We start from the raw sequence: 24121 nt of genomic DNA on the forward strand, positions 1-24121 counted from the left end.
ATCAATCAATCAATAATAATAATGATAAACAAGTCGCATACCTTAACTTCGTTAAAACCAGGCACTTCTTCGCTTATTGACAATTCGTCGGGATCCCAAAGAGGGAGAGGAGTCGGCCTGTGTCTCACTGAATTCTTATTATTATTATTTGTGGTACCAGGAGGAGTCGCCGGTGAAGAATCGTCGGCACTTTCGACCGCGTCTTCGTAGTCACTCATGTTCCTTTTTCCTTTGTCTTTCCTTTGCCTTAGTTTTTTTTTAATTTTTCCCTTTTAAATTTTCTAATTTTTTGTTTTTTTTTTTTTTTTTAAATTTTTTTTTTTGCTTTTTTTAAATTTTTTTAAATAATTTTTTTTTTTTTACGTTTTTTTTTTTTTTCCTTTTTTTTTTCTTTTTCTTTTTTTTTTCTTTTTTTTTTTTTTCTATGAATTCCCCAAACTTGTGATATAATTACGGAAACTTCAACGGAAACAAACAAACAAACAAACAAACACAAAATTTTTTTTTTTATATTTAAATGAGAACAAACGAAATTAAAATTAAAATTAAAAAAATTAAATTAAATTGGTAACGAATCCCTCCGACAACGGTTATCATTATTATTATTATTATTAATTATTACACGTGACATTAATTACAAATTATTATTATTATTATTATTATTATTATTATTATTATTCATGTTTTAAAATTCCATCTTTTTAACAAAAAAAAAAAAATCGAGACGAAAATAATTTGACCCGAATGAACAAAAGGAAAATACGGAAGAAGTCGGATCTTAAAGTAAATAATAATAATAATAATAATAATAATAATATTTATTTTTACAACTTTTATTATTATTATTATTATTAATATTTTTCAAACTCTCATTCTCGTTCGATGGTTGTTTTCTTTTACGTTTCAAAACCCAAAAAAAAAAAAAAAAATTAAAATTTTTTATTCATTTTTAATTGTGAAAAACAAACGCGTTCGATTCATTTTCATCAACTTTAAAAGTAATTAATTTTTTGGAAAAAACTAGCAGAAGACAATAACAAAGACAACAAACGAGAAACGTGACAAAAATTACTTTAAATTTCACCGAAAGCATTAAACAAACAAACGCGCCTCCTTCTCGATTTCCATCTTTCATCCATTTAACTCGCGTCAATAAAATAACGACAACAACAACGACAACGACAACGACAACAATGTTATTAATAATAATAATAATAATAATAATAATAATAATACGTTGTCGACGTGGGCCTTCAAAAAAAAAAAAAGCGCGAGCGTGACGTAGACGATGGTCTTTGGCACATTTGCGTAAGTACGTCAATCGAAACATAAAAAAAAACCGGTTTAGATTTAAATTTCAATTGTAATTTTTTTATACAATGTCTGTGCGTCCGGCAAAACCTGTTGATTTGTTGAAACGATATGTGAAAACGATTCGATTATCGAAATAAATTATCGATCGATTCACCATCGTCAATGATTTGAATCGTTTTTCTGGAAATTTTTTTTTCAACTACCCCTGGGTATTATTAAACGAAATCCACACACACCACACGCATATTATTATTATTATTTTTTTTTTTTCCGTTTTACGATTATCGAATATTTCGATTATCGTTAAAAATCGTACCGCGTTGTTTTCGATTCGCCAAGGTTAAACACGTTCGATCATCATCATCATCATCATCATTGCAAGGGACATTCGTGCCAATTATATAATATTTAATTCGCGTCACACAAAAAAACTTATCACACGAGTCAATTACGACGTTAATTATTTAACGGAAAATGATTTGCACTTGTTATCAGTAAGCAATGATGATGATAATACTAATAATAATGATGAAATTCGCTCGTTTCAATTGAAATCCATACGCGGCGTTTTTACTTCTCCGAGAAAAAAAATGGCCGCCATGATGAAAATTATACTGGAGGCCCGCCATTTCCTTTCTTTTTTTTTTTTTTTTTTAAACCGTACGTGATTGGCACTGTGCACCGGGAGGGGGGGGGGTGTGAAAAGAAAAATCAAACCCGAAGAAATGAAATTTTCAAAGCAAACAAACAATAAAATAATAATAATAATAATAATAATAATATTGATGATGATAAAAATGAAAATAAAATCGATAATAATTATTGATTGTATAAAAAATACGATCGATAATTATTTATCCGTGAACTTAAATTAATAAAGCGAAAATTAAATTTTATAGCCGTTTGTTTGTTTGTTCCTTTCCTTTCCTTTTTTTAATTAAACAATCACAAAAAAAAAGAAAAGATCTATCTCACATAACGACCTTCTACAGAAAACGACAGCACAAACAGACAAACGATTGTTTAAATCAATACATATATATGGGCTAAGAGAGTGTAAGAAAAAAATTTAAAGAAAGGTCAGTGTCTCGAATAGTTACATTTTAACAAACAGACAAAAACAACCTAACAAACGACAATTTAGCTGTCTGCGTCGTATACAAACAGAATAATATTTTAAAGGAAAAATATGCTTGGATATGAATAACAAAAACAAAAACCCTATCGATTGTTTATATGTAAACTTATAAGAAAACAAACGAACAAGAAAATCGAGAGAGAGAGATAGAGAGAGAGAGAGAGAGAGAGAGAGAGAGATTGAAAAACTTTTAAATTTGACTTTTCTTTTTAACTAAATAAATTTTCTTTGCTGTCGTTGTTGTTGTTGTTGTTGTTGTCGTCGTCTGCGTTTTAGCGACAAACTTTTTATTTTTATTTTTCAAAAAAAAAAAAAAAAAAAAAAACCTCATTAATACATCAAAAATCGAGCCTATCGAGCTTATCGAGCCTAAACTCAATTGATTAAATCATAAAGCTTTCAAATCATCATCATCATCATCATCATTATTATTATTATTATTCAAACGAATACCTTTCCTTAAATTAAAAAAATAATTTAAATGAATAAATGACAATTAATAATCAACAAATGTGTGTGTGTGTGTGTGTGAATTGTTAATAATTACATAAGTTACTGATAACAAAATTTTTAATCAGCTACACATTGCGTACACGTCTTAAAATTAATAATAATAATAATAATAATAATAATAATAATAATAATTGTCATTCAAAGGAAACTCGACAAAAAAAATTTTGACTTGTGGTTCTTGCTTTTTTACTCTACATCAGTCAAACCTAATTTCAATGTCATTATACTTCTTTTTGGATAAGTAACTACTATGGTTTTGTGGTTTTTGATTGAGCAAACAAGATAAAGAACCATTGTGTGTGTGAGTGTGTGTTTGTGCTATTTATAAAAAAAGAAAATAATTGTTTTCTTTTTTTGTGGTTGTTGCCATTTTCTTTCCTATTTCAAAAAAAAAATAAAAAAATATTTAATGATAATGTTAAGTAATTACAACTTCCTGGTTTTAATTAGGCTCTCATCGACTATCACACAAGATATGTCTACATATATATATCGAAAAGAGAGAATATTTTTTAAAATTCACATTCGTTAAACAATTTAAATGTTTTTTAGTTTTAAAAAATACAAACAAACAAACAAACAAACAAAATACATAATATTCATAAATGATTTGAAATCGAGTACAGGCTAAATTTACTAAAAAAACATTAAGAAAGAAACTTCCTCTCTCGAACAAAAAAAAAATCAATAATATTATTTGTTTTTTTTTTTTTTAAAGCAAAACTATTTGTCGATATTAATAATAATAATAATATTTAGCACAAAAAAATTACATAAAATTTCTTTGTAAAAAATAATAATAAACCTGAATAGCTTAAAGAACTAGTTTTTTTTTTTTTTTTAACAGGTGTTTGTAAATAAGATAGAAACGATATAATTTCAAGGTTAGACATCAAACCTAAAATATATATATAAATATATATATTAATTTTTTATTTGTGACCAATTTTTTAGTATTTTAGATTAGTAATGTGCCTAAAAAAAAAAAAAACAAAAAAAATTAAATAATAATATTAATTTCCTACTTTTAAATAAATATTTTATGTTATGACTTGCATAATAATTTTAAATAAACTGGAATCGTTAAAAATAAATTATAATTTTTTTTTTTTTTTTGCAAAGACAATCAACCTTGAAACACATTTCATATCGGGTCAAATTTAATTAGAATTTATAAAAAAATTATTTAATTGTTTTTTAATTCGAAAGAATGTTTAATTGATAAAATAATTAAACAACAATTCAATTATGACAAAATGTAATGATTATTATTAAATTTGTAATATTAATCCATTAATTCGATTAAGTTTTAAAATTATTATCGAAAGCTCAAACGAAAAGAACACACATCATCCTCACTTGCGTAGAAAAAAGTAATAATTATAAAATTGCATTTCTTTTAAGTTATAAATAAATAAAAACCTTGATTGTATTGCATTTGATGAAAATTTTAATTAAATCATAACCTAACCTGATTGAAATTATATTAATTTTTATGTTAAGTTTCATCGTTTTAAACTAATTATCGAAGTGAATGATGTATGGTTAAATATGGAAAAAATCATGGCAATAACCTTTTTTTAACATCTCGAATGAATATTTAAAAGACACACACACACACACACAATGATTACATATAATTAAATTTAAATACAAATAATATCTTGTTTAAATAAAAAAAAATGGATGTTTCTTTTTAAAAAAAAACAAAAAGAACCACTTGTGAAAAATACTAATTGTGTATGAGCTAATGTGTAATGAATATATGTATCATGAATTTAATAATAATAATAATGGTAAATAAAGAAATTATTTTAAAACGTGCATTGATTTTCATTAATTTTTTTTTTTTTGGGTGTTAAAATAAAGAATAAAATAAGAAAAAATAACATAAAAAAACCATGCAAATTAAAATAACTTACGTTTAACATACATAAATAAATTGTGAAGAGAGAAAAAAAAAAAAAGAATATCATAAAAATATAAATTTAGATTTTAAAACGTTGATATTTTAACACTTGTAAGAGTAAACAACAATAAAATAAAATTAAAATATATATATATATAATTCACAAACAATATGAATTTGAAAATAAAACAAATAACTAATAAATATATATAATATTATACTCCGAATAAAATAATTACGTTTAACGTTAGGTTATTTTATTAACAAAAAAAAAAATTCACTAGTAAAAATTACCGTGTGTAAATAAAATTTAAAAAAAAAAAAAAAACTAATTAAAAATAAATAAATACTTAAATTAAATTTATTAAAAGAATAAAATTATTAAAATAAATAATAAATAAAATAATGAAAAGAATGAGAATTAAAAATATCATACCTAAAAATTTCAAATTGATTTGAGTCCATTTCAGTATCCCCACTCTTTCCTTCTTGTCACTTCCATATGGGTTGGTTACGTCATCAAGAATACGTTTAGAAATTGCGCTCGTCTATAAAGTTCTGAAATTCGTTTGTTTCTAAGGAAACAAATTTAAAAACATTTTTTTTTTTTTTTTTTGAACACATTAAGTGGAAAATCCAAGTAAGCGCGAATGGTTTTTTTTTTTTTAATAAATACATTTTTCAATTTGAAATTCTTTTAGTCTTTGTTAAACATTTGAAAAAAGTCGAGTTATTTTTTTTAAAATGATGATGACGTTTTCACGATGAATTTGATATTCTTTAACAATGTCTTAATCGTAGCAAAATTTTAAATTTGGCGCGTTATTTTTTTCAATTCGTTTTAATGTCGTCGTCGTCGTCGTCGTACATTTGAATTTATTTTAATTAATCATCGTATTTCGGGTATGTAATACATTTTTATTCTTTATTTTAATATATTTTATATTTAAAACACGACACTATCGACGTATATATAATAATTAACGTTAGGAAATTATTCAAATACGTTTTAATTTATACAATAATAATGATAATTACATATATTTAATATACTTTGAAATATTTGAAATTTTCTTTTTTATACATAAATATTATTATTAATTTGAAACAAAACATTATTTATCATTGTAATAATAGTATTTATAGTAATAACAAAAATTATTAGACTGTAAAAGGTTAATAATTACAACACAAATGCTAATGTAATGGCCTGATGATTGTTTGTTGAAAATACTCATCATTATTAAAAAAAAAAAAAAAGAAAATTTAAATCAAATAAAACATTTTAATGAAAACTGTTTTCATAAAAACATTCAGAAGAAAGTAAGAAAACTATTGATGTAAAAATATCAACACAACAACAGGATTTATGTAAAATAATAAATAAAAAAATTTGCTGCTGTTGTCTGATTCAAATCTCATTATTACTCCTTAAATTTGACACATTTTGTTATTATTTCATCAATTTTTAACAAAGGCAAAACCTTTTTTTGCCTTTTAACTTTACCTTATGTGAATAAATAAATAAATAAAACATTTGATGTCAAAAATTAATAAGTTGACATTTTGTTTTTGTAAAAAAAAAATCTCACATATAAATGTCATGATATGGCCTTTTGTTAAACAAAAGTAGCAAAATAATAATAATAATAATAATAATTACATGATTAAAAATAATGTAAAACAGGATAAAAGAAAAAAAAATCAATAAATAGAATTTTTACACTTATTAATTATTTAATGATGATGATGATGATGATGGAAACCTTTTGTGTAAAGCAAAAAAGAAAATTTCTCTCTTCATGAAAGTAAGAAAGAAAGAAAAAGATTAATTAATTAATTAATTAATTTTATAAATAAGACATTAGAGAGAGCGGAAAAGAAAAAGGAAGTTAAAAGGAAAGAAAGAAAGGAAAGAAAGAAAAGGAAAAGAGAAAAAAATTAAATAAATAAATAATGAAAATTACACTTGAAAAAAAAACCTTTGGTAAAGGACAAACAATAGGCCAAGGTAAAAATTTCATGTGACAACAAACACAAAACATTATTATGTTTTTTTTTTTTGTTAGACACATAGATATGTTTTATCATTATGTTTTTATCAATTCATATTCAACAAACTTTAATAAATAAACGGGGGGAAAAAAAAAATCAATAAATATTATTAATTTATAATAATGATAATTTTTTAAAAGCGTTCATGTTTTTTAAAAACATCCACATTTTGAATTTTTTTTCTTTGTTAATAATAATAATAATAATAATAATAATAATAATAATAATTAATAAAATACGTGAATAAATTTTAAAAAATAGATTTTAAATTACATAAGTATGAAAATAACCGTGACCGAAAAATAATAATAATAATTAATCGAATAAAATTTTCAATACAATATATACAATTATCGATTTTCTTCGTGGCATTATCATTTTAAAATTAATTTAAAAAAAAAAAAACGCGCGAAAAATCGTCATTAATTGTTTCATTTTTTTTTTAAAACATTTATCATTATTATTATTATTATTATTATTATTATTAACGTTACGTAGAATTTATTAGTCTCCCGACGAAAACAAAAAAAAAAAACAAAAAAAGGGGAGAAAAACGAAAAAATATGGCGGTTTATCCTAAATATTTTCAACGAATCCGATTTTAGACATTTTACCATAATAATAATAATAATAATAATAATAATAATAGTAATTATGATGATGATGATGATGATGTATTTTTAAAGTTTTTAATTAATTAAATGTAAAAAGTCTTGTCTTATTTTTTTTGTACAATTCAATATTAATTAATCGATTTTATTATTATTATTATTATTATTATTAATAATACAGCAGAAAGGAAATGAAATGTTTTTTTTTTTTAATTGTTTAAACAAAAACAAATAATATAAATTGTTTATAATTAATTTTGCAAGTTTGAAAACAAAAAAAAAAAAAGTTTAATTAAAGCCTCTCCCCCCCAAGAAAAAAAAAAAATACAACGAAAAAACGAAATGTGTTGTGATGACGGTGTAGCCAAGCAATTATCGATTATATTTGCATAATAATAATAATAATAATAATAATAATAATGATAATGATAATAATGATAATAATAACGCAATTCGACGGTCAAGTTTTTCGGGTTATTTATATTATTATTTTTGTTTGCTTTGTTTGTCGTTTTAAAAATTGAAACCGGTACTACCTTTTTCTTTGTCAGGATGTTTGTATACGATCGGACAACAAACAAGCAAACAAACAACAAACGGAAAATTTTTTTTTCGTTATTGTTTTGCGTTATCAATGCGCAAAAAAAAAAAATTTTTGTTCTCACCTGTCCGTTTTGGTATAGAAAAAAAAAAAAAAAAAAAGGAAAACCAAGGTCAATAAATGATATAAAATTTAATCAACGGGAAATACGAAAACCAACCTAAATAGTAATAATAATAATAATGATGATGATAATAATAATATTTCACACGGTGAAAAAGAAGAAAAACACGCGAGATTAGCATACGACGTTAAATAACATACGTCATAGTGAGGTTAATTATTAAAGTTTTGACCGATTTTCCCCTTTTTTTTTTTTTTAAATTATTACCTTTTTATTACCGCCTCCCCTTACCTCACCTCCCCCTTCCCCCTCCCATTTAACCTTGAAAACATTCCACGTATTATTATTATTATTTTCATTTGAATTTATTACATTTCTTTTTTTTTTCAAATTGTAACGGAAAAACAAAAATTAAATCATCGACACGATATTTTTTTTTTTTTTTACAAAAGCAGAAGAAAAAACGATCGATAATCTTGTGTGCGTGTGTGCGTGTGCGTGAATATCAATAATTAATTTATTATTATTATTTTTTTTTTTTCAGAATAATTTATTATTAAAAAAAAAAAATAAATTTTTAAATTAAAAATGTACGACAAAATGGCGGAATCCGTAAAGGTTATCGTTCGATCGAGACCGATGAACGAAAGAAAAAAAAATCTTCACTGTAAGGTAATTTATTACTTTTAATAATAATAATAATAAAAAAACTTATTTTATTATATAAAAGTTTTTAAAATGATGATGATGATGATGATGGGAGAGAAAGAAAAAAAGAAAGAGAGAGAAATATTTGATTTTATTATTCTCCACCATGTCACACATTTTCTGTCACATTTTTTTTATTAAAAATTTTTGACCCTAAAATGAATGGGGGGAGGGAAGGGAAGGGAAGGGGGAAAAAAAGCTTCAAACATGCTAAACCTAAATTAAATGAAAAATTAAATAATAATAATATTACCCTGGTTTTTTTAAATAGTCACGTGATTTTCCATACGAAAAACACGCACAAACATACCATATAAAACGCATTGTATAATAATGTTTTAAACATAAAAAAAAAAAAAATTTAATTATGTTTTCTCTCTCTCCCTCTCTCTCTCTCTCTCTTATTCTCCAGCAAACAAATAATAATTTAACGGAAATGACGTTTTTTTGTTTGTCGCCAAAACGTACAAAAAAAAGAAAATTTATATTAATATTCAATATGAAATCACCACGTTCTCTCTCTCTCTCTCTCTCTCTCTCTCTCTCTCTCTCTCTCTCTCTCTCTCTCTCTCTTTCTCTCTCATTGGAATTCCTTAGCCAATTTTTTTTTGCACGACCTCTCACGTGTTAATGACCTTTAATTAAAAAGCTTTCGATAAATGAATCATGGAAAAAAGAGAGGAAGAGAGAGAGAGAGAGAGAGAGAGGGATAGAAAAGGATAAAAAGTTTTTTTTTTGAAATTCCAGAACGTTCTTCTCATGGATACCGAACATTGTAGTTGTTCTATAATAAATCCATCAGATTCATCAGCTCCACCTAAATCATTTTTTTTCGACAGCGTTTACAACATAATGGCGACAACCGAACAAATATACAGCGAAATAGTTTATCCTTTGGTAGAGGTACGAGTAGTACCTTTTAATTATTATTATTATTATTATTACCATTTAAAAAAATTATAAAGCTTTTTATTATTTATCGCAGGGTGTTTTGGAAGGTTACAATTCGACGGTTTTCGCTTATGGACAAACGGGTTGTGGAAAAAGTTACACAATGCAAGGATGTACGTCACCGCCTTCTGCAAGAGGAATAATTCCAAGATCTTTCGAACACATATTCGAAGCAATAAGCGTTATTGAAAATAAAAAATTTCTCGTCGTTGCTAGTTATTTAGAAATATACAACGAAGATGTTAGAGATCTTTTAGGAACGGATTGTAAAAAAAAATTAGATCTTAAAGAAAATCCACAAACCGGAACTTACGTTTCCGGTACGTTTCGTCACGTCCTCACACACGAAAAAAAATTTCCAATTAAGTTGGTAACATTGAGTTTTTTCTTTTTAGATTTGTCACATCACACAGTTCAAAGCGTCGAAGATTGTGAAAAATTAATACAAATCGGTATTAAAAATCGCGTGACGGGTTCGTCGCTGATGAACGCGGAAAGTTCTAGAAGTCACAGTATATTTTCGATATCTCTAGAAATGATGCCAAACGAATGTACTAAAACAAAAGGAATAATACGTAGGGGAAAATTAAATCTCGTGGATTTAGCCGGAAGTGAAAGACAATCGAAAACTGGAGCCACGGGTGAGAGATTAAAAGAAGCGACGAAAATAAATTTGTCACTCATGGCGTTGGGTAACGTCATTTCCGCTTTGGTCGATGGTAAATCAAAACACATTCCATATAGAGATTCTAAATTAACAAGACTGTTGCAAGTGAGATATTATCATTATCATTAACAACCTATTATTATTCTGATGATGATGATGATGATGATTAAAGTTTTCCTATACCTTCGTAGGATTCCTTAGGGGGAAACACAAAGACGCTCATGATAGCCTGCTTATCACCCGCGGATGATAATTACGATGAAACTCTCAGCACTCTCAGGTATGCCAACAGAGCAAAAAATATTAAAAATAAACCAAAGATAAACGAAGATCCGAAAGATGCAATGTTGAGGGAATATCAAGAAGAAATAGAAAAACTCAAAACGCTTTTAAAAACGAGTAAGTAAAACACAAATTTTTTCAAATTCGAAATCCACCACCCCGGGGGGGGATGAAAATTTTTATTTTTCTATTTTTTAGATTCTTTACCCACGTCGGAACCGACAAACAACGACGAATTGTATAAAAAAATAACGGAAGCAAATTTAGAAACGGATAAACTCAAAGCGGATTACGAAAACGAAATGTTAAAATTAAAAGAAGAATACGAGAGAGAACAGGAAAGTAAACAAAAACTCGAAAAAGACATGGCGGAATTGAAAAAACATTACGAGGAACAAATGGATGTCCTTAAAAAGAAAAACGAAGAAAATTCTAAAATAAACGTGTCACAACAGGAAGTTTTAGAAAGGTTTTCATTCGGCCATCTTTTTTTTCCGAAATCAATTAATGGCGTCGTTTTTTTTACATTTCGATCGTGTTTTTTACAGATTGAAACAATTACAAGCATCGATGGTTGGAGGGGAAAGAGCGGGTGATAAAGAATTAAAAGAAAAACGTTTGAAAAAAAAGAAAGCAGCGGAAAAAAGGTTGGAAGCACTTGCTATGGCATTGTCGAAAGTCAAAGACGATGATGGGGTCATGCTTAAAGTTTACGATGACATACAAGAAGAATTAAAAGCCAAAACGGAAACGCTAAGAAAATCAAAACAAAGGGTAAATAAACAAACAAACAAACAAACAAAAACAAACATTTTAATGGGAAAAAATTTTTTTGTTTCGTTCAGATAAAAGGATTAGAAAGAGAAATATCAGATCTTCAAAGCGAATTCGAAAATGAAAGAACGGATTATTTAGAAGAAATAAGAAAAGGTCAAAGGCAAATAAAACTTTATCAACAAATATCGGATAAAATGACTTCTGCTTTAAAAAAAGAATGTAATTATTGGTACGTACCTGATAATGATAACGCATTCCTTTGAATCCCGATCCCACACTCCCGCACAAAAAATACATTTAAATTATTATTATTATTATTATTAATAAATTTTAGCAATTTAGATAAAATAAAACAAGATTCAATATGGAATGACGAATTAGAATGTTGGAAAATTCCCGATTTGATAATATCGAGAACAAAATTACCACCGGCAGGTACGTAAACGATGGAAAAAAAAAAAAAAAACACCCGCGCACAAACAAACACACAAACAAACAAACGACATGTTAAATTATTATTCAGGTACGAATAATCAAACGAAAAAAAATGGGAAAAATTTTAAAAAGAAAAATAAATCAATTAATCTATTTCCGGTATTAATTCATACAAAAACTTACGTACAAAAATTTTCAGGTATTTAAAAAGTGGGGAAAAAAAAAATTGTTGCTGTTGCTGTTGTTGTTGTTGTTGTGGTTGTTGTGTGTTCGTTTCTGAATTTTCATTGTTTATTAATTTAATTTCATTTCCGTTTTTTAACCGTTTTTAACCGTTTTTTTTTTAAATTGTTGTTTTTAAAACAAACGCGATAGGACAAACGAATAATAATAATAATTTATGGATGACGCTTGTTGAAAAATTACAAAGACAAAATGGTAGTAGTTTCGATAAAGGAAATGACGATCCCGGAAGCGGATATTGGAATAATATATCGGAAAGATTATCATCGAGTTCATCTTCAAGCGATGGCGGTACCGTAACGAGAAACGTTAGTAATCATCCATTTTTTTCTTTTTTTCTTTCTTTCTTTCTTTCCGGTTTTTCCTTTTGTTTATGTTTTTTATGTTTTGCGTTTTAGAGATTCGAAAATAATAACGAAGAAGTTGAAGATTTAGCAGGTAGTTATTTTAAACCGTCAAAAAGAGCAGACGAATTAATAAATAAAGCGAGAGAAGATGCGAGCAAAGCATTTAGTACGTGGCGTGGTAAACAAATTATTTTGTTAATTGAGATTTTCGGTTTTTACTACTATTTCCGGTTCCGGTTGTCACAAAAACGTTTATTTTTTTTCTTTTCTTTTTTTTTCCAATCGAACAGAATACGTTAATAGAAATAGATTAAGACAATTTAAAGGAGGAGGAGGAGGAGGACAAATGAATTACGAAACAAGACCGAGATTGGATGAAGGTACAAAAAGTGCAGTTCACGGAAGTTTAAATTCATTAAATATATATTCGAAAATGAGAAGTAATTTAGGAAGCGATCCGGGTCAAAGGACAAAAAATTCATGGAACGGAAGTGGATTATGGGGGGAAAATAATAATAATAATAATAATAAAACGTGGGATAACGAATACGAAACAATTAAAAAACCCTTTAAATTAGATGCTTTACCAATGTTAGACAATAAAAACAATGGAAGATATCAAAAAAATGACGTCAACGGTTTCGGTTTAACTTGATCCCCCATTTACAACGATAATAATAATAATAATAATAATTTTTTTTTTATTCGGAAAAAAATTTCTATATATATGTATATATTTTTAATTAATTAATTAATTAATTTGTTATCGATTATTTATTTATTTATTTATTGGCATTAAAGTATTTTTTTAATTAAAAAAAAAAAAAAGAAAAAGATGTTAATTATTAACAAACAACAAACCTAAAAATTTATTTATTAAGTTTTCCTATTTCCCCCCTCCCCAAAAAAAAAAATTTTCCATCGACTTCCGCATTTTTATTTTGTTTTTTTTTTTTTTTTGTAAACGGGGAAAATGGTCGCAATTTTAAATTATTTAATAGAATTCTTTCTTTTCGGTTTTAATAATGTTATTTAATATTAATTTATTTTGCGTGTGCGTTTTTTTAAACAAAAAAAACTTTTAAATTATTTTCGAAACGCAAAAAACCTCCTCCCCCTCCCCTTGCACCCCTACTACTCCTCCCCTCCCCTTCTTTTTACTTAAAAAACATGCGATATCGAAACTTTTCCCTCAACAACTTTCCGTAAGGTAAACATTATATTTAATAATAAATTCAACTTTTTTTCTTTTACTTTCCGTTTAACTTTTATTATTATTATTATTATTATCATTTGTTTTTCCGTTAAAAATTGACACAAAATTATCATTATCATTTTATTTATTTTCAGTTTTCGTTTTTTTTATTAAACAAATCAAAAATAATAATAATTTTTTGTAAGGCATGTTATTGTGAGATGATTTTTTTTTTTATAATACGATAATAATGATATTATTAATAAGTTGTTGATTGGTAAATGAAAAAACAAAATTTTTTTCTTAATAATTTTTAACGCGCGCGACCCCCTTTCCCCTCCCCTCGCTCGCTCGCTCTCCGGTTCGGTTGCCTTAATTATTTTTTTATTTTTGTTAAACTTTCGTCATTCGATAATAAAACGATTCATCGATCGATCAATCGTTGTGTCATCGAATCGTCACTTTATCGAACCAACTTTTTGCAATTTTTCAAACGATTTCGCAGGATGAATTTGAAAAGATTTGTTTAAGTAAAAAAAAAAGCAAAAAAAAAAAAAGGTGGAAAATCGCCATCACGGTTTTCCGATCGTAATTTTATTTCCTCCCTCCCCCCTCTACCCCCCTCGAAATTTTTTAATTTTGAAAACGGAAACGATTTCATTCGATTATTAAAAAAAAAAAAATAATAAATCGGAAACGCGATCGAAAATGCTTCTTTTTTCCTTCTTCTCCTTCTCCTTATTATTATTATTATTATTATTAAATTTAAAACTTTTCACCCAACCCCCCCTTCTTCTCCCTCCCTCCCTCCCTCTCTCTCTCTTTTCTTTCATCGACGGAATTTTACTCAAAGTTATAAAAAAAAAAGAAAAAAAAAAAAGAAAGTAAAATAAAAAAAAAAAAAAGTGAATAGCAAATCGATTCGGTTTGATCATACCGTTCATTTTCCGTTTCCGGTTCTCATCGTCAAATCATCATTTTTTTTTCCCATTTCCGTTCGTGTTTTTCTTAATTATTTTACTCTTCAAATGTTCCTTGTAATTGAGAATGTTTCCGTTCCATTTTGTTATCGTACCGTTTTCGCAAACCCAAATCTCTTCGGCGACTTGATTTATCAAACGAAAATCGTGTGATACCAAAACCATGCCGCCTTCGAAATCGTTTATGGCGTCCGCGAGTGCATCGATCGTTTCCATGTCCAAATGATTTGTGGGTTCGTCGAGGAGGAGCAAATGAGGGCATTGCCATGCTAAATAAGCGAAAACGACTCGACAACGTTGACCGTCGCTAAGCTGACGAATCGGACATATCTAGAAAAAATTGAATCAATTAATCCATTTCCGGGTATTTTTAATTTACGTTTGGAAACGACCACACAAACAAACAATCAAAACACACAAACGAACCTGTTGCCGACCGGTCAAACCGTATCTCCCGATTATTTTTCTCATTTCTTCTTTTTCTTTCACTTCCGGAAATGATTTCATCATGTAATCTAAGGCGCTAATATCAAGATCCAAAAGCTCGTGTAAATGTTGATGATATCGAGCTATTCTAAGATGTGAATTTTTTCTAATCATTCCCTCCGTCGGAATAATCTAAAAACAAAAAATTTCCTTTTTTTTTTAACCGGAAATAAATTTCACTCGGATAATCCCGTCCGACGGACTCACCTCACCGCAGAGTAATTTGAGCAAAGTGCTTTTACCGGCTCCGTTGGGGCCCACGAGAGCAACTCTTGTGTCAAGATCGATACCGAATTCTAAATTTTTATATATCCAAGCCGTGTTCGAATTATATCTAAAACTAACGTTCTGAAAATTCCAAATTAACATTTTTTTATCAAAAATAAAACATCGAAAGGAATCATCATCAATAATAACGATAATAAATTTTCTCTCATTGTACCTGAACCATAATGACGGGAGGAGGTATCGTGCCGCAACTTGGAAAATAAAAATGTACGGTTTTATCCGACGTGACCTTTTCGGTTAAACCTCCGGCAACCATTTTCGCAAGAGTTTTCTCTTTGCTCTGAGCTTGTCTAGCTAATTTGGCAGATCCGTGACCGAATCGTGCTATGTAATTTTTCATATGTGCTATTTGATCTTGTTCCCAATTATACTGTTTCATTTGATTTTCTAATAATTCGAGTCTAGTCCTGACAAAAGCATCGTAATTACCCTAATATAAATAAAAATCAATCAATCAATCAATCAATCGAACTAATCATTTGAATTTAAAATACTCATACTCACGGTATAATACTTTAATCTTTTCTTATCTAAATGCATTATGTTGGTACAAATACCATTGAGGAAATCTTGCGAATGTGAGATTACAACAAGAATTCTTTTATACCTGGAAAAAAAAAAATTAATCAAATTTAAAATGGAGGTGGGTATTAATTATCATCAGTTTATTATTTTTAAAGAGAGGAGAAAAAACTCGTACGTTTTAAGTTCTTCTTCTAACCACACGCAAGCATCCAAATCCAAATGATTAGTCGGTTCATCGAGTAGAAGTAAATGAGGTTTGACATAAAGTGCCCTAGCAAGTGCAATCCTCATTCTCCAACCTCCGGAGAAATCTTTAGATTTTTTATCTTGCATTGTTTTAGAAAAACCTAAACCGTGTAATATATTAGCGGCTCTTACTTCGGCAGTGTCAGCAGAAATGTCTTCAAGACGTTCATAAACATCCATTAACTGTTCTTGCGAATCTAATTTAAAAAAAAAAAAGTGTTATTTTGACAAAACAAATTAATCGATAAAAAAAATTGTGAATGAGTTAATGTACCATCGTTATCCTGAGCAGCCAGCTGCTCGGCAAGATTTTCCAATCGAATTCTTTCTTCATCAACTTCCATAACACATTGTAAAGCAGTTTTATCACTAGCAGGTATTTCCCTAGTTAAATGAAAAATATCTATATGATCTTGAATAGGAACTTCCCTATTACCTAATACAGCTAGAAGGGTAGATTTACCTAATAAAAATATACAAAGTAAATTAATTTTAAATTATTCGAAACATGATTGACTTTGAAATAATAATATAATAAAAAAAATGTGGTGCATTACCACTTCCATTCAATCCTAACAATCCATATCTTCTTCCGCAATTCAATTCTAATAAAGTATCCTGCATTAATTCACATCCGTGAAAAGTAACAGAAAAATTTTCTATTTTAATATCACGAGAGCGAGGATGAACAGCTAAAGAACCTGTACAAGACCTGGCTTCAGCATTTAATCTTGCATCGGCTTCCAACTTTTCACAAAGGGCTTCTAAAAAATTAAACATTCAAGTGTTTAAATATAATAATAATAATAATAAAATGAGTTTTTAAAAAAAACTATGTCAATGTACAAAGAGAGGTTAACCCAATGCATTGTTTTTAGGTTATGAATTGTAATTGTTACATTATTTAAACTGGTAAAATAAACGACGCATTATTAACAAACAATTAATGAAGTTAAAAGATTAAAGAATAGTTTTAAATGTGTAAAATATTAAAAAACGTTTGCGAATCCCTTACTTTCCTCACTAATCTCTAATTTTCCATTGGTCACACCGCCATTAACTTCATTATTTTTAGTAACTTCTTTATCGCCAGCTCCATTGTTTTGAGGTTTAGAAGAACTCGTGTTCTTTTTACCTCCAGCACGTGCTTTTGCTAATTCTTTCTTTTTAGCTGCTTGTTTTTTTTTCGCGTCTGACGGCATATTTAAAACTACAACAAAGAAAATTTACGTATACCCGAAATACGAATACGAGTTTTTAGTAGTCACCGATTCGTTATAAAAACAATAATATACCTTAATTAAAATAATTTTATTAAAAAAATACGATTTAAAACAAAATTTCTTTTATAAATAATATTAACGTACTCATTTACTTACATAGTTATTTACATAAAATTTAGTTAATCCCTAATAAAGATGTTTATTCGATTTCCGGAAATCACTTCCAAGGAAGAATTATCTTAACAATGTTGCCAACTGAAAATTTGTCGCAATTTTTTTTTCTTTCTCATGTAGTTCGAGAGAAAGAGAGAGAGAGAGAGAAGAGAAAAAACGAGGGAATTTTCCGTGTGATTTTTTTTTTTTTTTTTTTTATTACCAAAAATGGAAAAATTTAAGAAAAAGGAATTATATTATTTCGTAGGAAAAATGTTACGACGGAACGAAACATTATTACAGTTAAGTAAATTCGAAAATTTTATTATTACTTTTTAAAATTCGAAAATTATTTTCGGTTAAAAATTATACGTTAAAATATATAATATAATTTTTTTTATAAAATTTTAACGTTAATAATTGGAAAAATATACATTTTGAAGTATAATTTTGATTAATAATTAATTTATTATATGATAAACTATAAAACTTATAAAAACCGTTGATAATTTCAATAGGAAACTTAAAATAATAAAAAAATTTATTTTTCAAAACCAATATGGCTAACCTCATATATGACAACCATTACCATCATATTTTCTCAATTATTTCATAAAATTTATATTTTTAGATTGTGTTAATATGTTTTTATTAACAAAAAAGAATGACAATAACTCATTATATATATTTAAATTTAAAAAAACAGTACAATCAAACAAACTTGTTGTTGTGGTTGTTGTTGTTGATTGTTTTCACATTACAAAGTGTTGTAAAATTACTTAAATTATTAAAATTATTAAATTTTATTTATAAAACATTTGTTGAAATTGTTTAATAATTGCTACTGCTTGATAATTTTAACCGTTACGACAAACAAACAAACAAACAATAACAATATTTTGTATATTTGAATATGTGTGTGTGTGTGTGTGTAAAAACAATATAAGGAAAAATGGCAGTCATTTAATCACATATCGATCAACCAGGATGCTGCGGGCAAGCGTATTAAAAAATTTTTCTTTTTTTTTCCTCCCCCCCTTCCTTCCTTTCTTTCTTTCCATCTTTCTTTCTTTTTTTCCTTTTTTTTATTTTTCTTCTTCTTCTTCTTCAATTAAAAACTAACAGTAAGAATCAAAACATTCGGGTTTTAGTACGCGAACGAGTTATTACACAAAATAATAATAATAATTAATTTTTAAAAAAATTTATTTTAATAACAATATAAACACATAATAATAATAATTCGATAACGTTACACTTACGTCAATTTTTTATTAATAATAATAATAATAATTTTTTGTTATTAAATCGTTGTTGTTTACGTCGTTATTTATTTATTTATTTATTTATTTATTTATTATTATGTTAAAAAATAATTTTTAATAATTAAAATCCCAAAAGTGGTTTAAAGAGAAATTAATTCGTAAGTTTATTTATTTATTTATTTATTTTTATTATTAATTATTTATTTTTGATGTTTTTAATAAATTTTTTCCCCGACGTTATTTATTTATTTACTCATTATTATTATTATTATTATTATTATTATTATTATTATTATTATTATTATTATTATTATTATTATTATTATTATTATTATTATTATTATTATTATTATTATTGCTACTTTTTAACGTTTTAATTACAATAACAACAAATAATAATAATTATTTAAAAAAATTATTTTAATTATAAAATGAAATACAATTCACGTTTCAAATTGTGGTAATGATGATGATGATGATGATGATAATGATGATTATTAAAATAATTTTAATATAATAATAATAATAATAATAATAATAATAATAATAGGGAATTAATAAAGAGGAATTTTTGTTTTCTTTCTTCTAAATAAATATTTTTTTATTTAATAATGAAATTTAATTTAAATAATCAATTTGGTAATATTATTATTATTATTATTATTGTAATATATTATGCATTCATTTATATTATGATGAAAATTTCTTCTGCTTTTCTTTAAACAAAATGTAGTAGTATCGTGTGACACAAAAGAAAATCGTTGAGGTGTAAATTCCATTTTTAAAATAATAAATTTATTTTTTTTTTGTCTTATTCTTACCTTAAAAAAACTAATTATCTCTCTCTCTCTCTCTCTCTTTATTATCATCATCATCATCATTATCATCTTTATTATTATTATTTTTAATTAATAAATTTAATTTCGTTTTAATTTATTTAAATAAATAAATCGCGTTACGAACGAAAAAAAAAAAGAAAAAAATGTTTTTTTGATTTTTCCACCGGGGAAAATTTTACTGGGAAATACTGGAAAAGTGGGGTGGTGTGGGGGAGGGGGGGAAATAAAAAAATTATTAAATTTTTTTTTTTAATGAAGAATTTTCCACGTGACGACGAAAAAAAAATTTTTTTTTTTTTAACGACCGTCGTTATCAAATAACATTTATCGTTCGTTCGTTCGTTTTTTTTTTTTTTTTAATCAATTATCATTCTTATCACGGTTCATTAAAAGATAAAAAAAATAAAATTATAATAATTTAAAATGATAATAATAATAATAATAATAATAATAATAATAATAATAATAATAATAATAATTTTATATTAATTTTTCCCGACGAGTCTTTAGGCGTTCTTTTGACGTTTTTTGAATTAATAAAAAAAAAAATTTTTTTTCGTATAATAAAATTATTATTAAATTTCCTTTTTTTTTTAATGAACTTTTGAACTGATTAATATTCAAAGGACAATTAAAAATTGTAAACTTTTACCGAAAAAAAAAAAGGAAAAAAGGAAAAAAAGGAAAAATGTTTGTTTTTTGTTTATTGTTGTTAAAAAACAGAAAAAAATCCATTCGACGGTTGACGTAAAAAATATGTAATTATAATAATGATGATGATTACGATTGTGTTCAAAATAAAAGGAAAAAAATAAAAGGAATTTAATTTAGTCATAGTATAGTCCACGTTCGCAAAGGAATCAAAGGAAAAAAAAAAAAAAAATTCATTATACCTTTTTTGTCATTAATTATTCATTATTTTAACGAAAATAACATTTTTAAAAAAATTTGTTTTTTTTTTTTTTTTTTAAAAACCAATCAAAAAAAGGATAAATCGGAACCGGAAATGGATGAAAAAAAACAGGAAATGAATTATGCCGGTAGTTATTTATTATTTTTTTTTATACGAAGGAAAATATTTTGATATTAAAAAAAAAACCTTTTTCCAGTCGATAATTTACGTCAATCGATCGTTTTTATAATTCTTTTTTTTACCGTTGATAATAATAATAATAATAATAATAATAATGATGATGATGATAATGATAATAATTATAATAATAAATATGGGAAGCCGCGGGTTTTTCTTTTTAACGTATTAAAAAAAAAATTTTTTTAAATTTAAAGAAGAAAAAAAATTTTCCTGTCTGTTAAGAATTTTCCCATGAAATAAATATTATTTAATTTGTTATATTAAAAAAGTAAATAAATTTCATTTTTCTTTGGGGGGCCATTTTTTTTTCTGTAGTTTTAACGAGCGAAGGAGAGAGAGAGAGAGAAAGAGAGAGAAAGAGAGAGTAAAAAAAAAAAATTTTTTTTTTATTTAATTTGTTGCAAGAAAATGTTACGTAATTTTGTTTTTTTTTTTTTTCTAAAAATTTAAAATACCAAATAGAATAAAAGAAAATGAGAGAGAGATAGAGAGAGAGAGAGACATTACGGGATTAATGACATAAAATTTTTAGTGTTAAAATTCCATTAAAAGATTAAATGGGTTTGATAGAGGAAAAGTATTTTTTTTTTTTAAACTAGAAGAGTGGGGGAGTTGGGAGGAGGGGGCGGGGTGAAAGGGCATCAGACAAAGGTAAAATTACATAGAATTAAATAAAATTAGTTTTAAATGAAAAAAGAGGAAAAAGAAAAATTAAGTGAAATTTTAAAGTAAAGTTTAAAAAAATTAAAGAAAAGAAAAGCAAAAAAAATTTTTTTTTTGTTTTTGACCTGTACGAAAAAAGAATGTCAGTCAAAGTTCAAAATTTTCCCATTTAAAAATAAGAAAAATGTAAAATAAAAAGAGTGAGTGAGAGAGAGAAAGAGAGAGAGAGAGAGAGAAAGAAAAAGAGAAGAAAATTTTAGAGCATTAAAAAAGTATTAAAAAAAAAAAAATGGGGAAATATGTCACTTTTGATTTTTTCTTTTTCTCGTTTTATTAAAAAAACAAAAATTTCATATTCAGGTACAAAAAAAAAACAAAAATATTTTTAAAAAAATAAAATAAAAAGTAAACAAATAAATAAATGAATGAATAATGGCTGTCAAATTTTACTTTGGTATAAATAATTAATTTAATTATGCGTAACAACAACAACAACAACCGGAATTTTTGTTTTTTTCAAAACATTTTCTTGGCATTTTCATTTATTTTTTTTTGTTTTTGCGGGAGGAGGGAGGAGGGGAGGGGTTGGGAAGGAAAGGGGGGAGGAACTTGAAAAAAGGAAGTAAAAAATAAAAGAGTGGTAAATTAATAATAAAAAAAAAATCTTTTCATTGAATTTTCATTACGCATCATCTTTTTCCACGATTTTCTTTTTTCTTCTTCATCTTTTTCCACGATTATCTTTTATTTTATCCCCCCCCCCAAAAAAAAACGATTTGAATCAAATGTTAAGACAAACGCACACACGCACACACACACACACAGAGAGAGAGAAAGAGAGAGAGAGAAAAGTAAAAAAAAAATTTCTTTGAAAACTTTTTTTTTTATTTTTTAGATTATTTCATCATCATCATCATCAACATCATCACCATGATGAAAGATAAATCCACGAGTAAAGTATTGAATTTTGGATGAGAAAAAGAAAAAAATTCGTTATAAAGAAAAGAAGAGGAGGAAAAAGGAAAAAGGAAAAAAGGAAAAACATGGATTACATAAAAGAATTTGATATACAATTGGTTAAAGAAATGTATTATCCAGGTGAAATTTTATCTGGACACGTTATACTACATACGGTTGAAAATTTTAAATTAAGATGTGAGTAATTATTATTATTATTATTATTATTATTATCAAAAGTTTCGACGTGAATCTTATATCCGTCAAAAAAAATTTTTTTTTTTGTTAACTTTTTTAAGAAATCTTTTTAAAATATTTTCTTGTTTTCCACCCAAAAAAAGAAAAAAAAATTTTCCGGCGTACAAAAAATGGTTCAAAAGAATTTAAATGTAAAAATTTTTTCCCTTTCTCCAAACCGCCCCCCGCCCGCACCACCCACTCCCCGCCGGCCACATTTTCAATCGTAAAATATTTGAAACATTTCCGTTTCCTTTTATTTTTCTACGGACACGAATATTTCAGTTAATTAACAACAACGAAAAAATATATCCGGTTATTATTATTATTATTAGTATTATTATTATTATTATTATTATTTAAAAACAAATATTCGATATTTTCCTTTAAAAAAAAAAAAATTAAATTTTTTCGTTTTCAAAACAAACAAACAAACAAACAAACGTTAAATACAAAATAAAAAAAATTTTCTTTCTCACGAATTTTATTGTTTGCATAAAAAAAAAATTTTTTAAATTCGTTTTTTTTTGTTTTATACATTCGTTTAATAATTTTTTTATGTAAATAATATTAATTATTAAAAATTTATTAATTAATTTTATCGATTATTATTATTATTATTATTATTTAAACGGCAAATTTTTATTTACACGAGAAGAAAAAAAATGTCGAAAGGGTTTGTTTTTAATAAAATCTCAGGCCGTTGTTCGTTAATAATCAAATATTTGAATATGATAAAAAGTGCCAACGTTTGAAAAAAAAAAAAAAGGAAGGAAGAGGGAGAGAGGGAGAGGGTTAAATCACGTGATATTACAAAATCGCCATTTTCCTTTATTGTTTGAACGGATTATAATAATTACGAGTAAATTTTTTTTTTTTTTTAAACGGAAATCGAAATCAAATCGTACGAATTTTCCAGCAAAAGAAAAAGAAAAGGAAGGAAAAGGAAAAAGTTTTTCTTTTACCAAAAGTATTATCAATAATATATATATTTTTTTTTTATTTATTTTTATTTATTTACTCGATAAATTAACGGATGCGTTTGACGTTTTTCAAATGGAGGAAAATGGGCGAGGAGTAGAAGGAGTAGGAAGGGGAAAACAAGATGGCGGACGATTTCGGTTTGGTGGTTTTTTGCTGCGGCGGGAAATGAAAAAGAAACAAATCGAACAATTAGATTTTTTTTTTTCGAACTAATTAACAAAAAAAAAAAGGGGGGGGGGAGGAGGAGGGGAGAAATGTATTAAATTAGGTCAATTTAAATTCATTTTATTTTATATTTTAAATTTACGATTAAAAAAAAAAAAAAAAAAAAAAAAAAAGAATTTTTTTCCTTTTTTTTTCCTTTTTTTTCCT

General features: G+C 26.0%; 3 protein-coding genes across 3 annotated transcripts in view; 1 reads left to right on the top strand and 2 right to left on the bottom strand.

Annotated features, from left to right (window-relative positions):
- Phum_PHUM499090 (adiponectin receptor, putative) overlaps positions 1 to 218 on the bottom strand; it is a gene marked incomplete at both ends in the record, with an annotated part of 2088 nt that extends 1870 nt beyond the window's left edge. The window contains one exon of the mRNA XM_002430745.1: positions 59 to 218. Within this exon, the coding sequence (XP_002430790.1) occupies positions 59 to 218 (160 nt within the window). The remainder of the gene's footprint in view (positions 1 to 58) is intronic.
- A 9454-nt stretch (positions 219 to 9672) lies between these two features.
- On the top strand, positions 9673 to 13270 carry Phum_PHUM499300 (Osmotic avoidance abnormal protein, putative; the record flags this gene model as incomplete). The annotated part of the gene is made up of 11 exons (XM_002430746.1): positions 9673 to 9816; positions 9899 to 10184; positions 10260 to 10636; positions 10723 to 10930; positions 11012 to 11282; positions 11362 to 11587; positions 11659 to 11819; positions 11925 to 12025; positions 12401 to 12576; positions 12667 to 12793; positions 12906 to 13270. 11 exons carry the CDS (start codon positions 9673 to 9675, stop codon positions 13268 to 13270), a joined length of 2442 nt encoding a protein of 813 aa, XP_002430791.1.
- Positions 13271 to 14784: 1514 nt separating this feature from the next.
- Positions 14785 to 17537, bottom strand: Phum_PHUM499310 (ATP-dependent transporter, putative; the record flags this gene model as incomplete). Its single annotated transcript, XM_002430747.1, has 9 exons — positions 14785 to 15120; positions 15217 to 15408; positions 15484 to 15624; positions 15719 to 15994; positions 16069 to 16171; positions 16265 to 16532; positions 16610 to 16798; positions 16893 to 17099; positions 17351 to 17537. The coding sequence occupies 9 exons, from the start codon at positions 17535 to 17537 to the stop codon at positions 14785 to 14787; spliced, it is 1899 nt and encodes a 632-aa protein (XP_002430792.1).
- Between the last annotated feature and the right edge of the window lie 6584 nt (positions 17538 to 24121).

This window comes from Pediculus humanus, genomic scaffold (genome assembly GCF_000006295.1).
Source record: "Pediculus humanus corporis 1103172108266 genomic scaffold, whole genome shotgun sequence".
In the NCBI taxonomy this organism is placed as follows: domain Eukaryota; kingdom Metazoa; phylum Arthropoda; class Insecta; order Psocodea; family Pediculidae; genus Pediculus; species Pediculus humanus.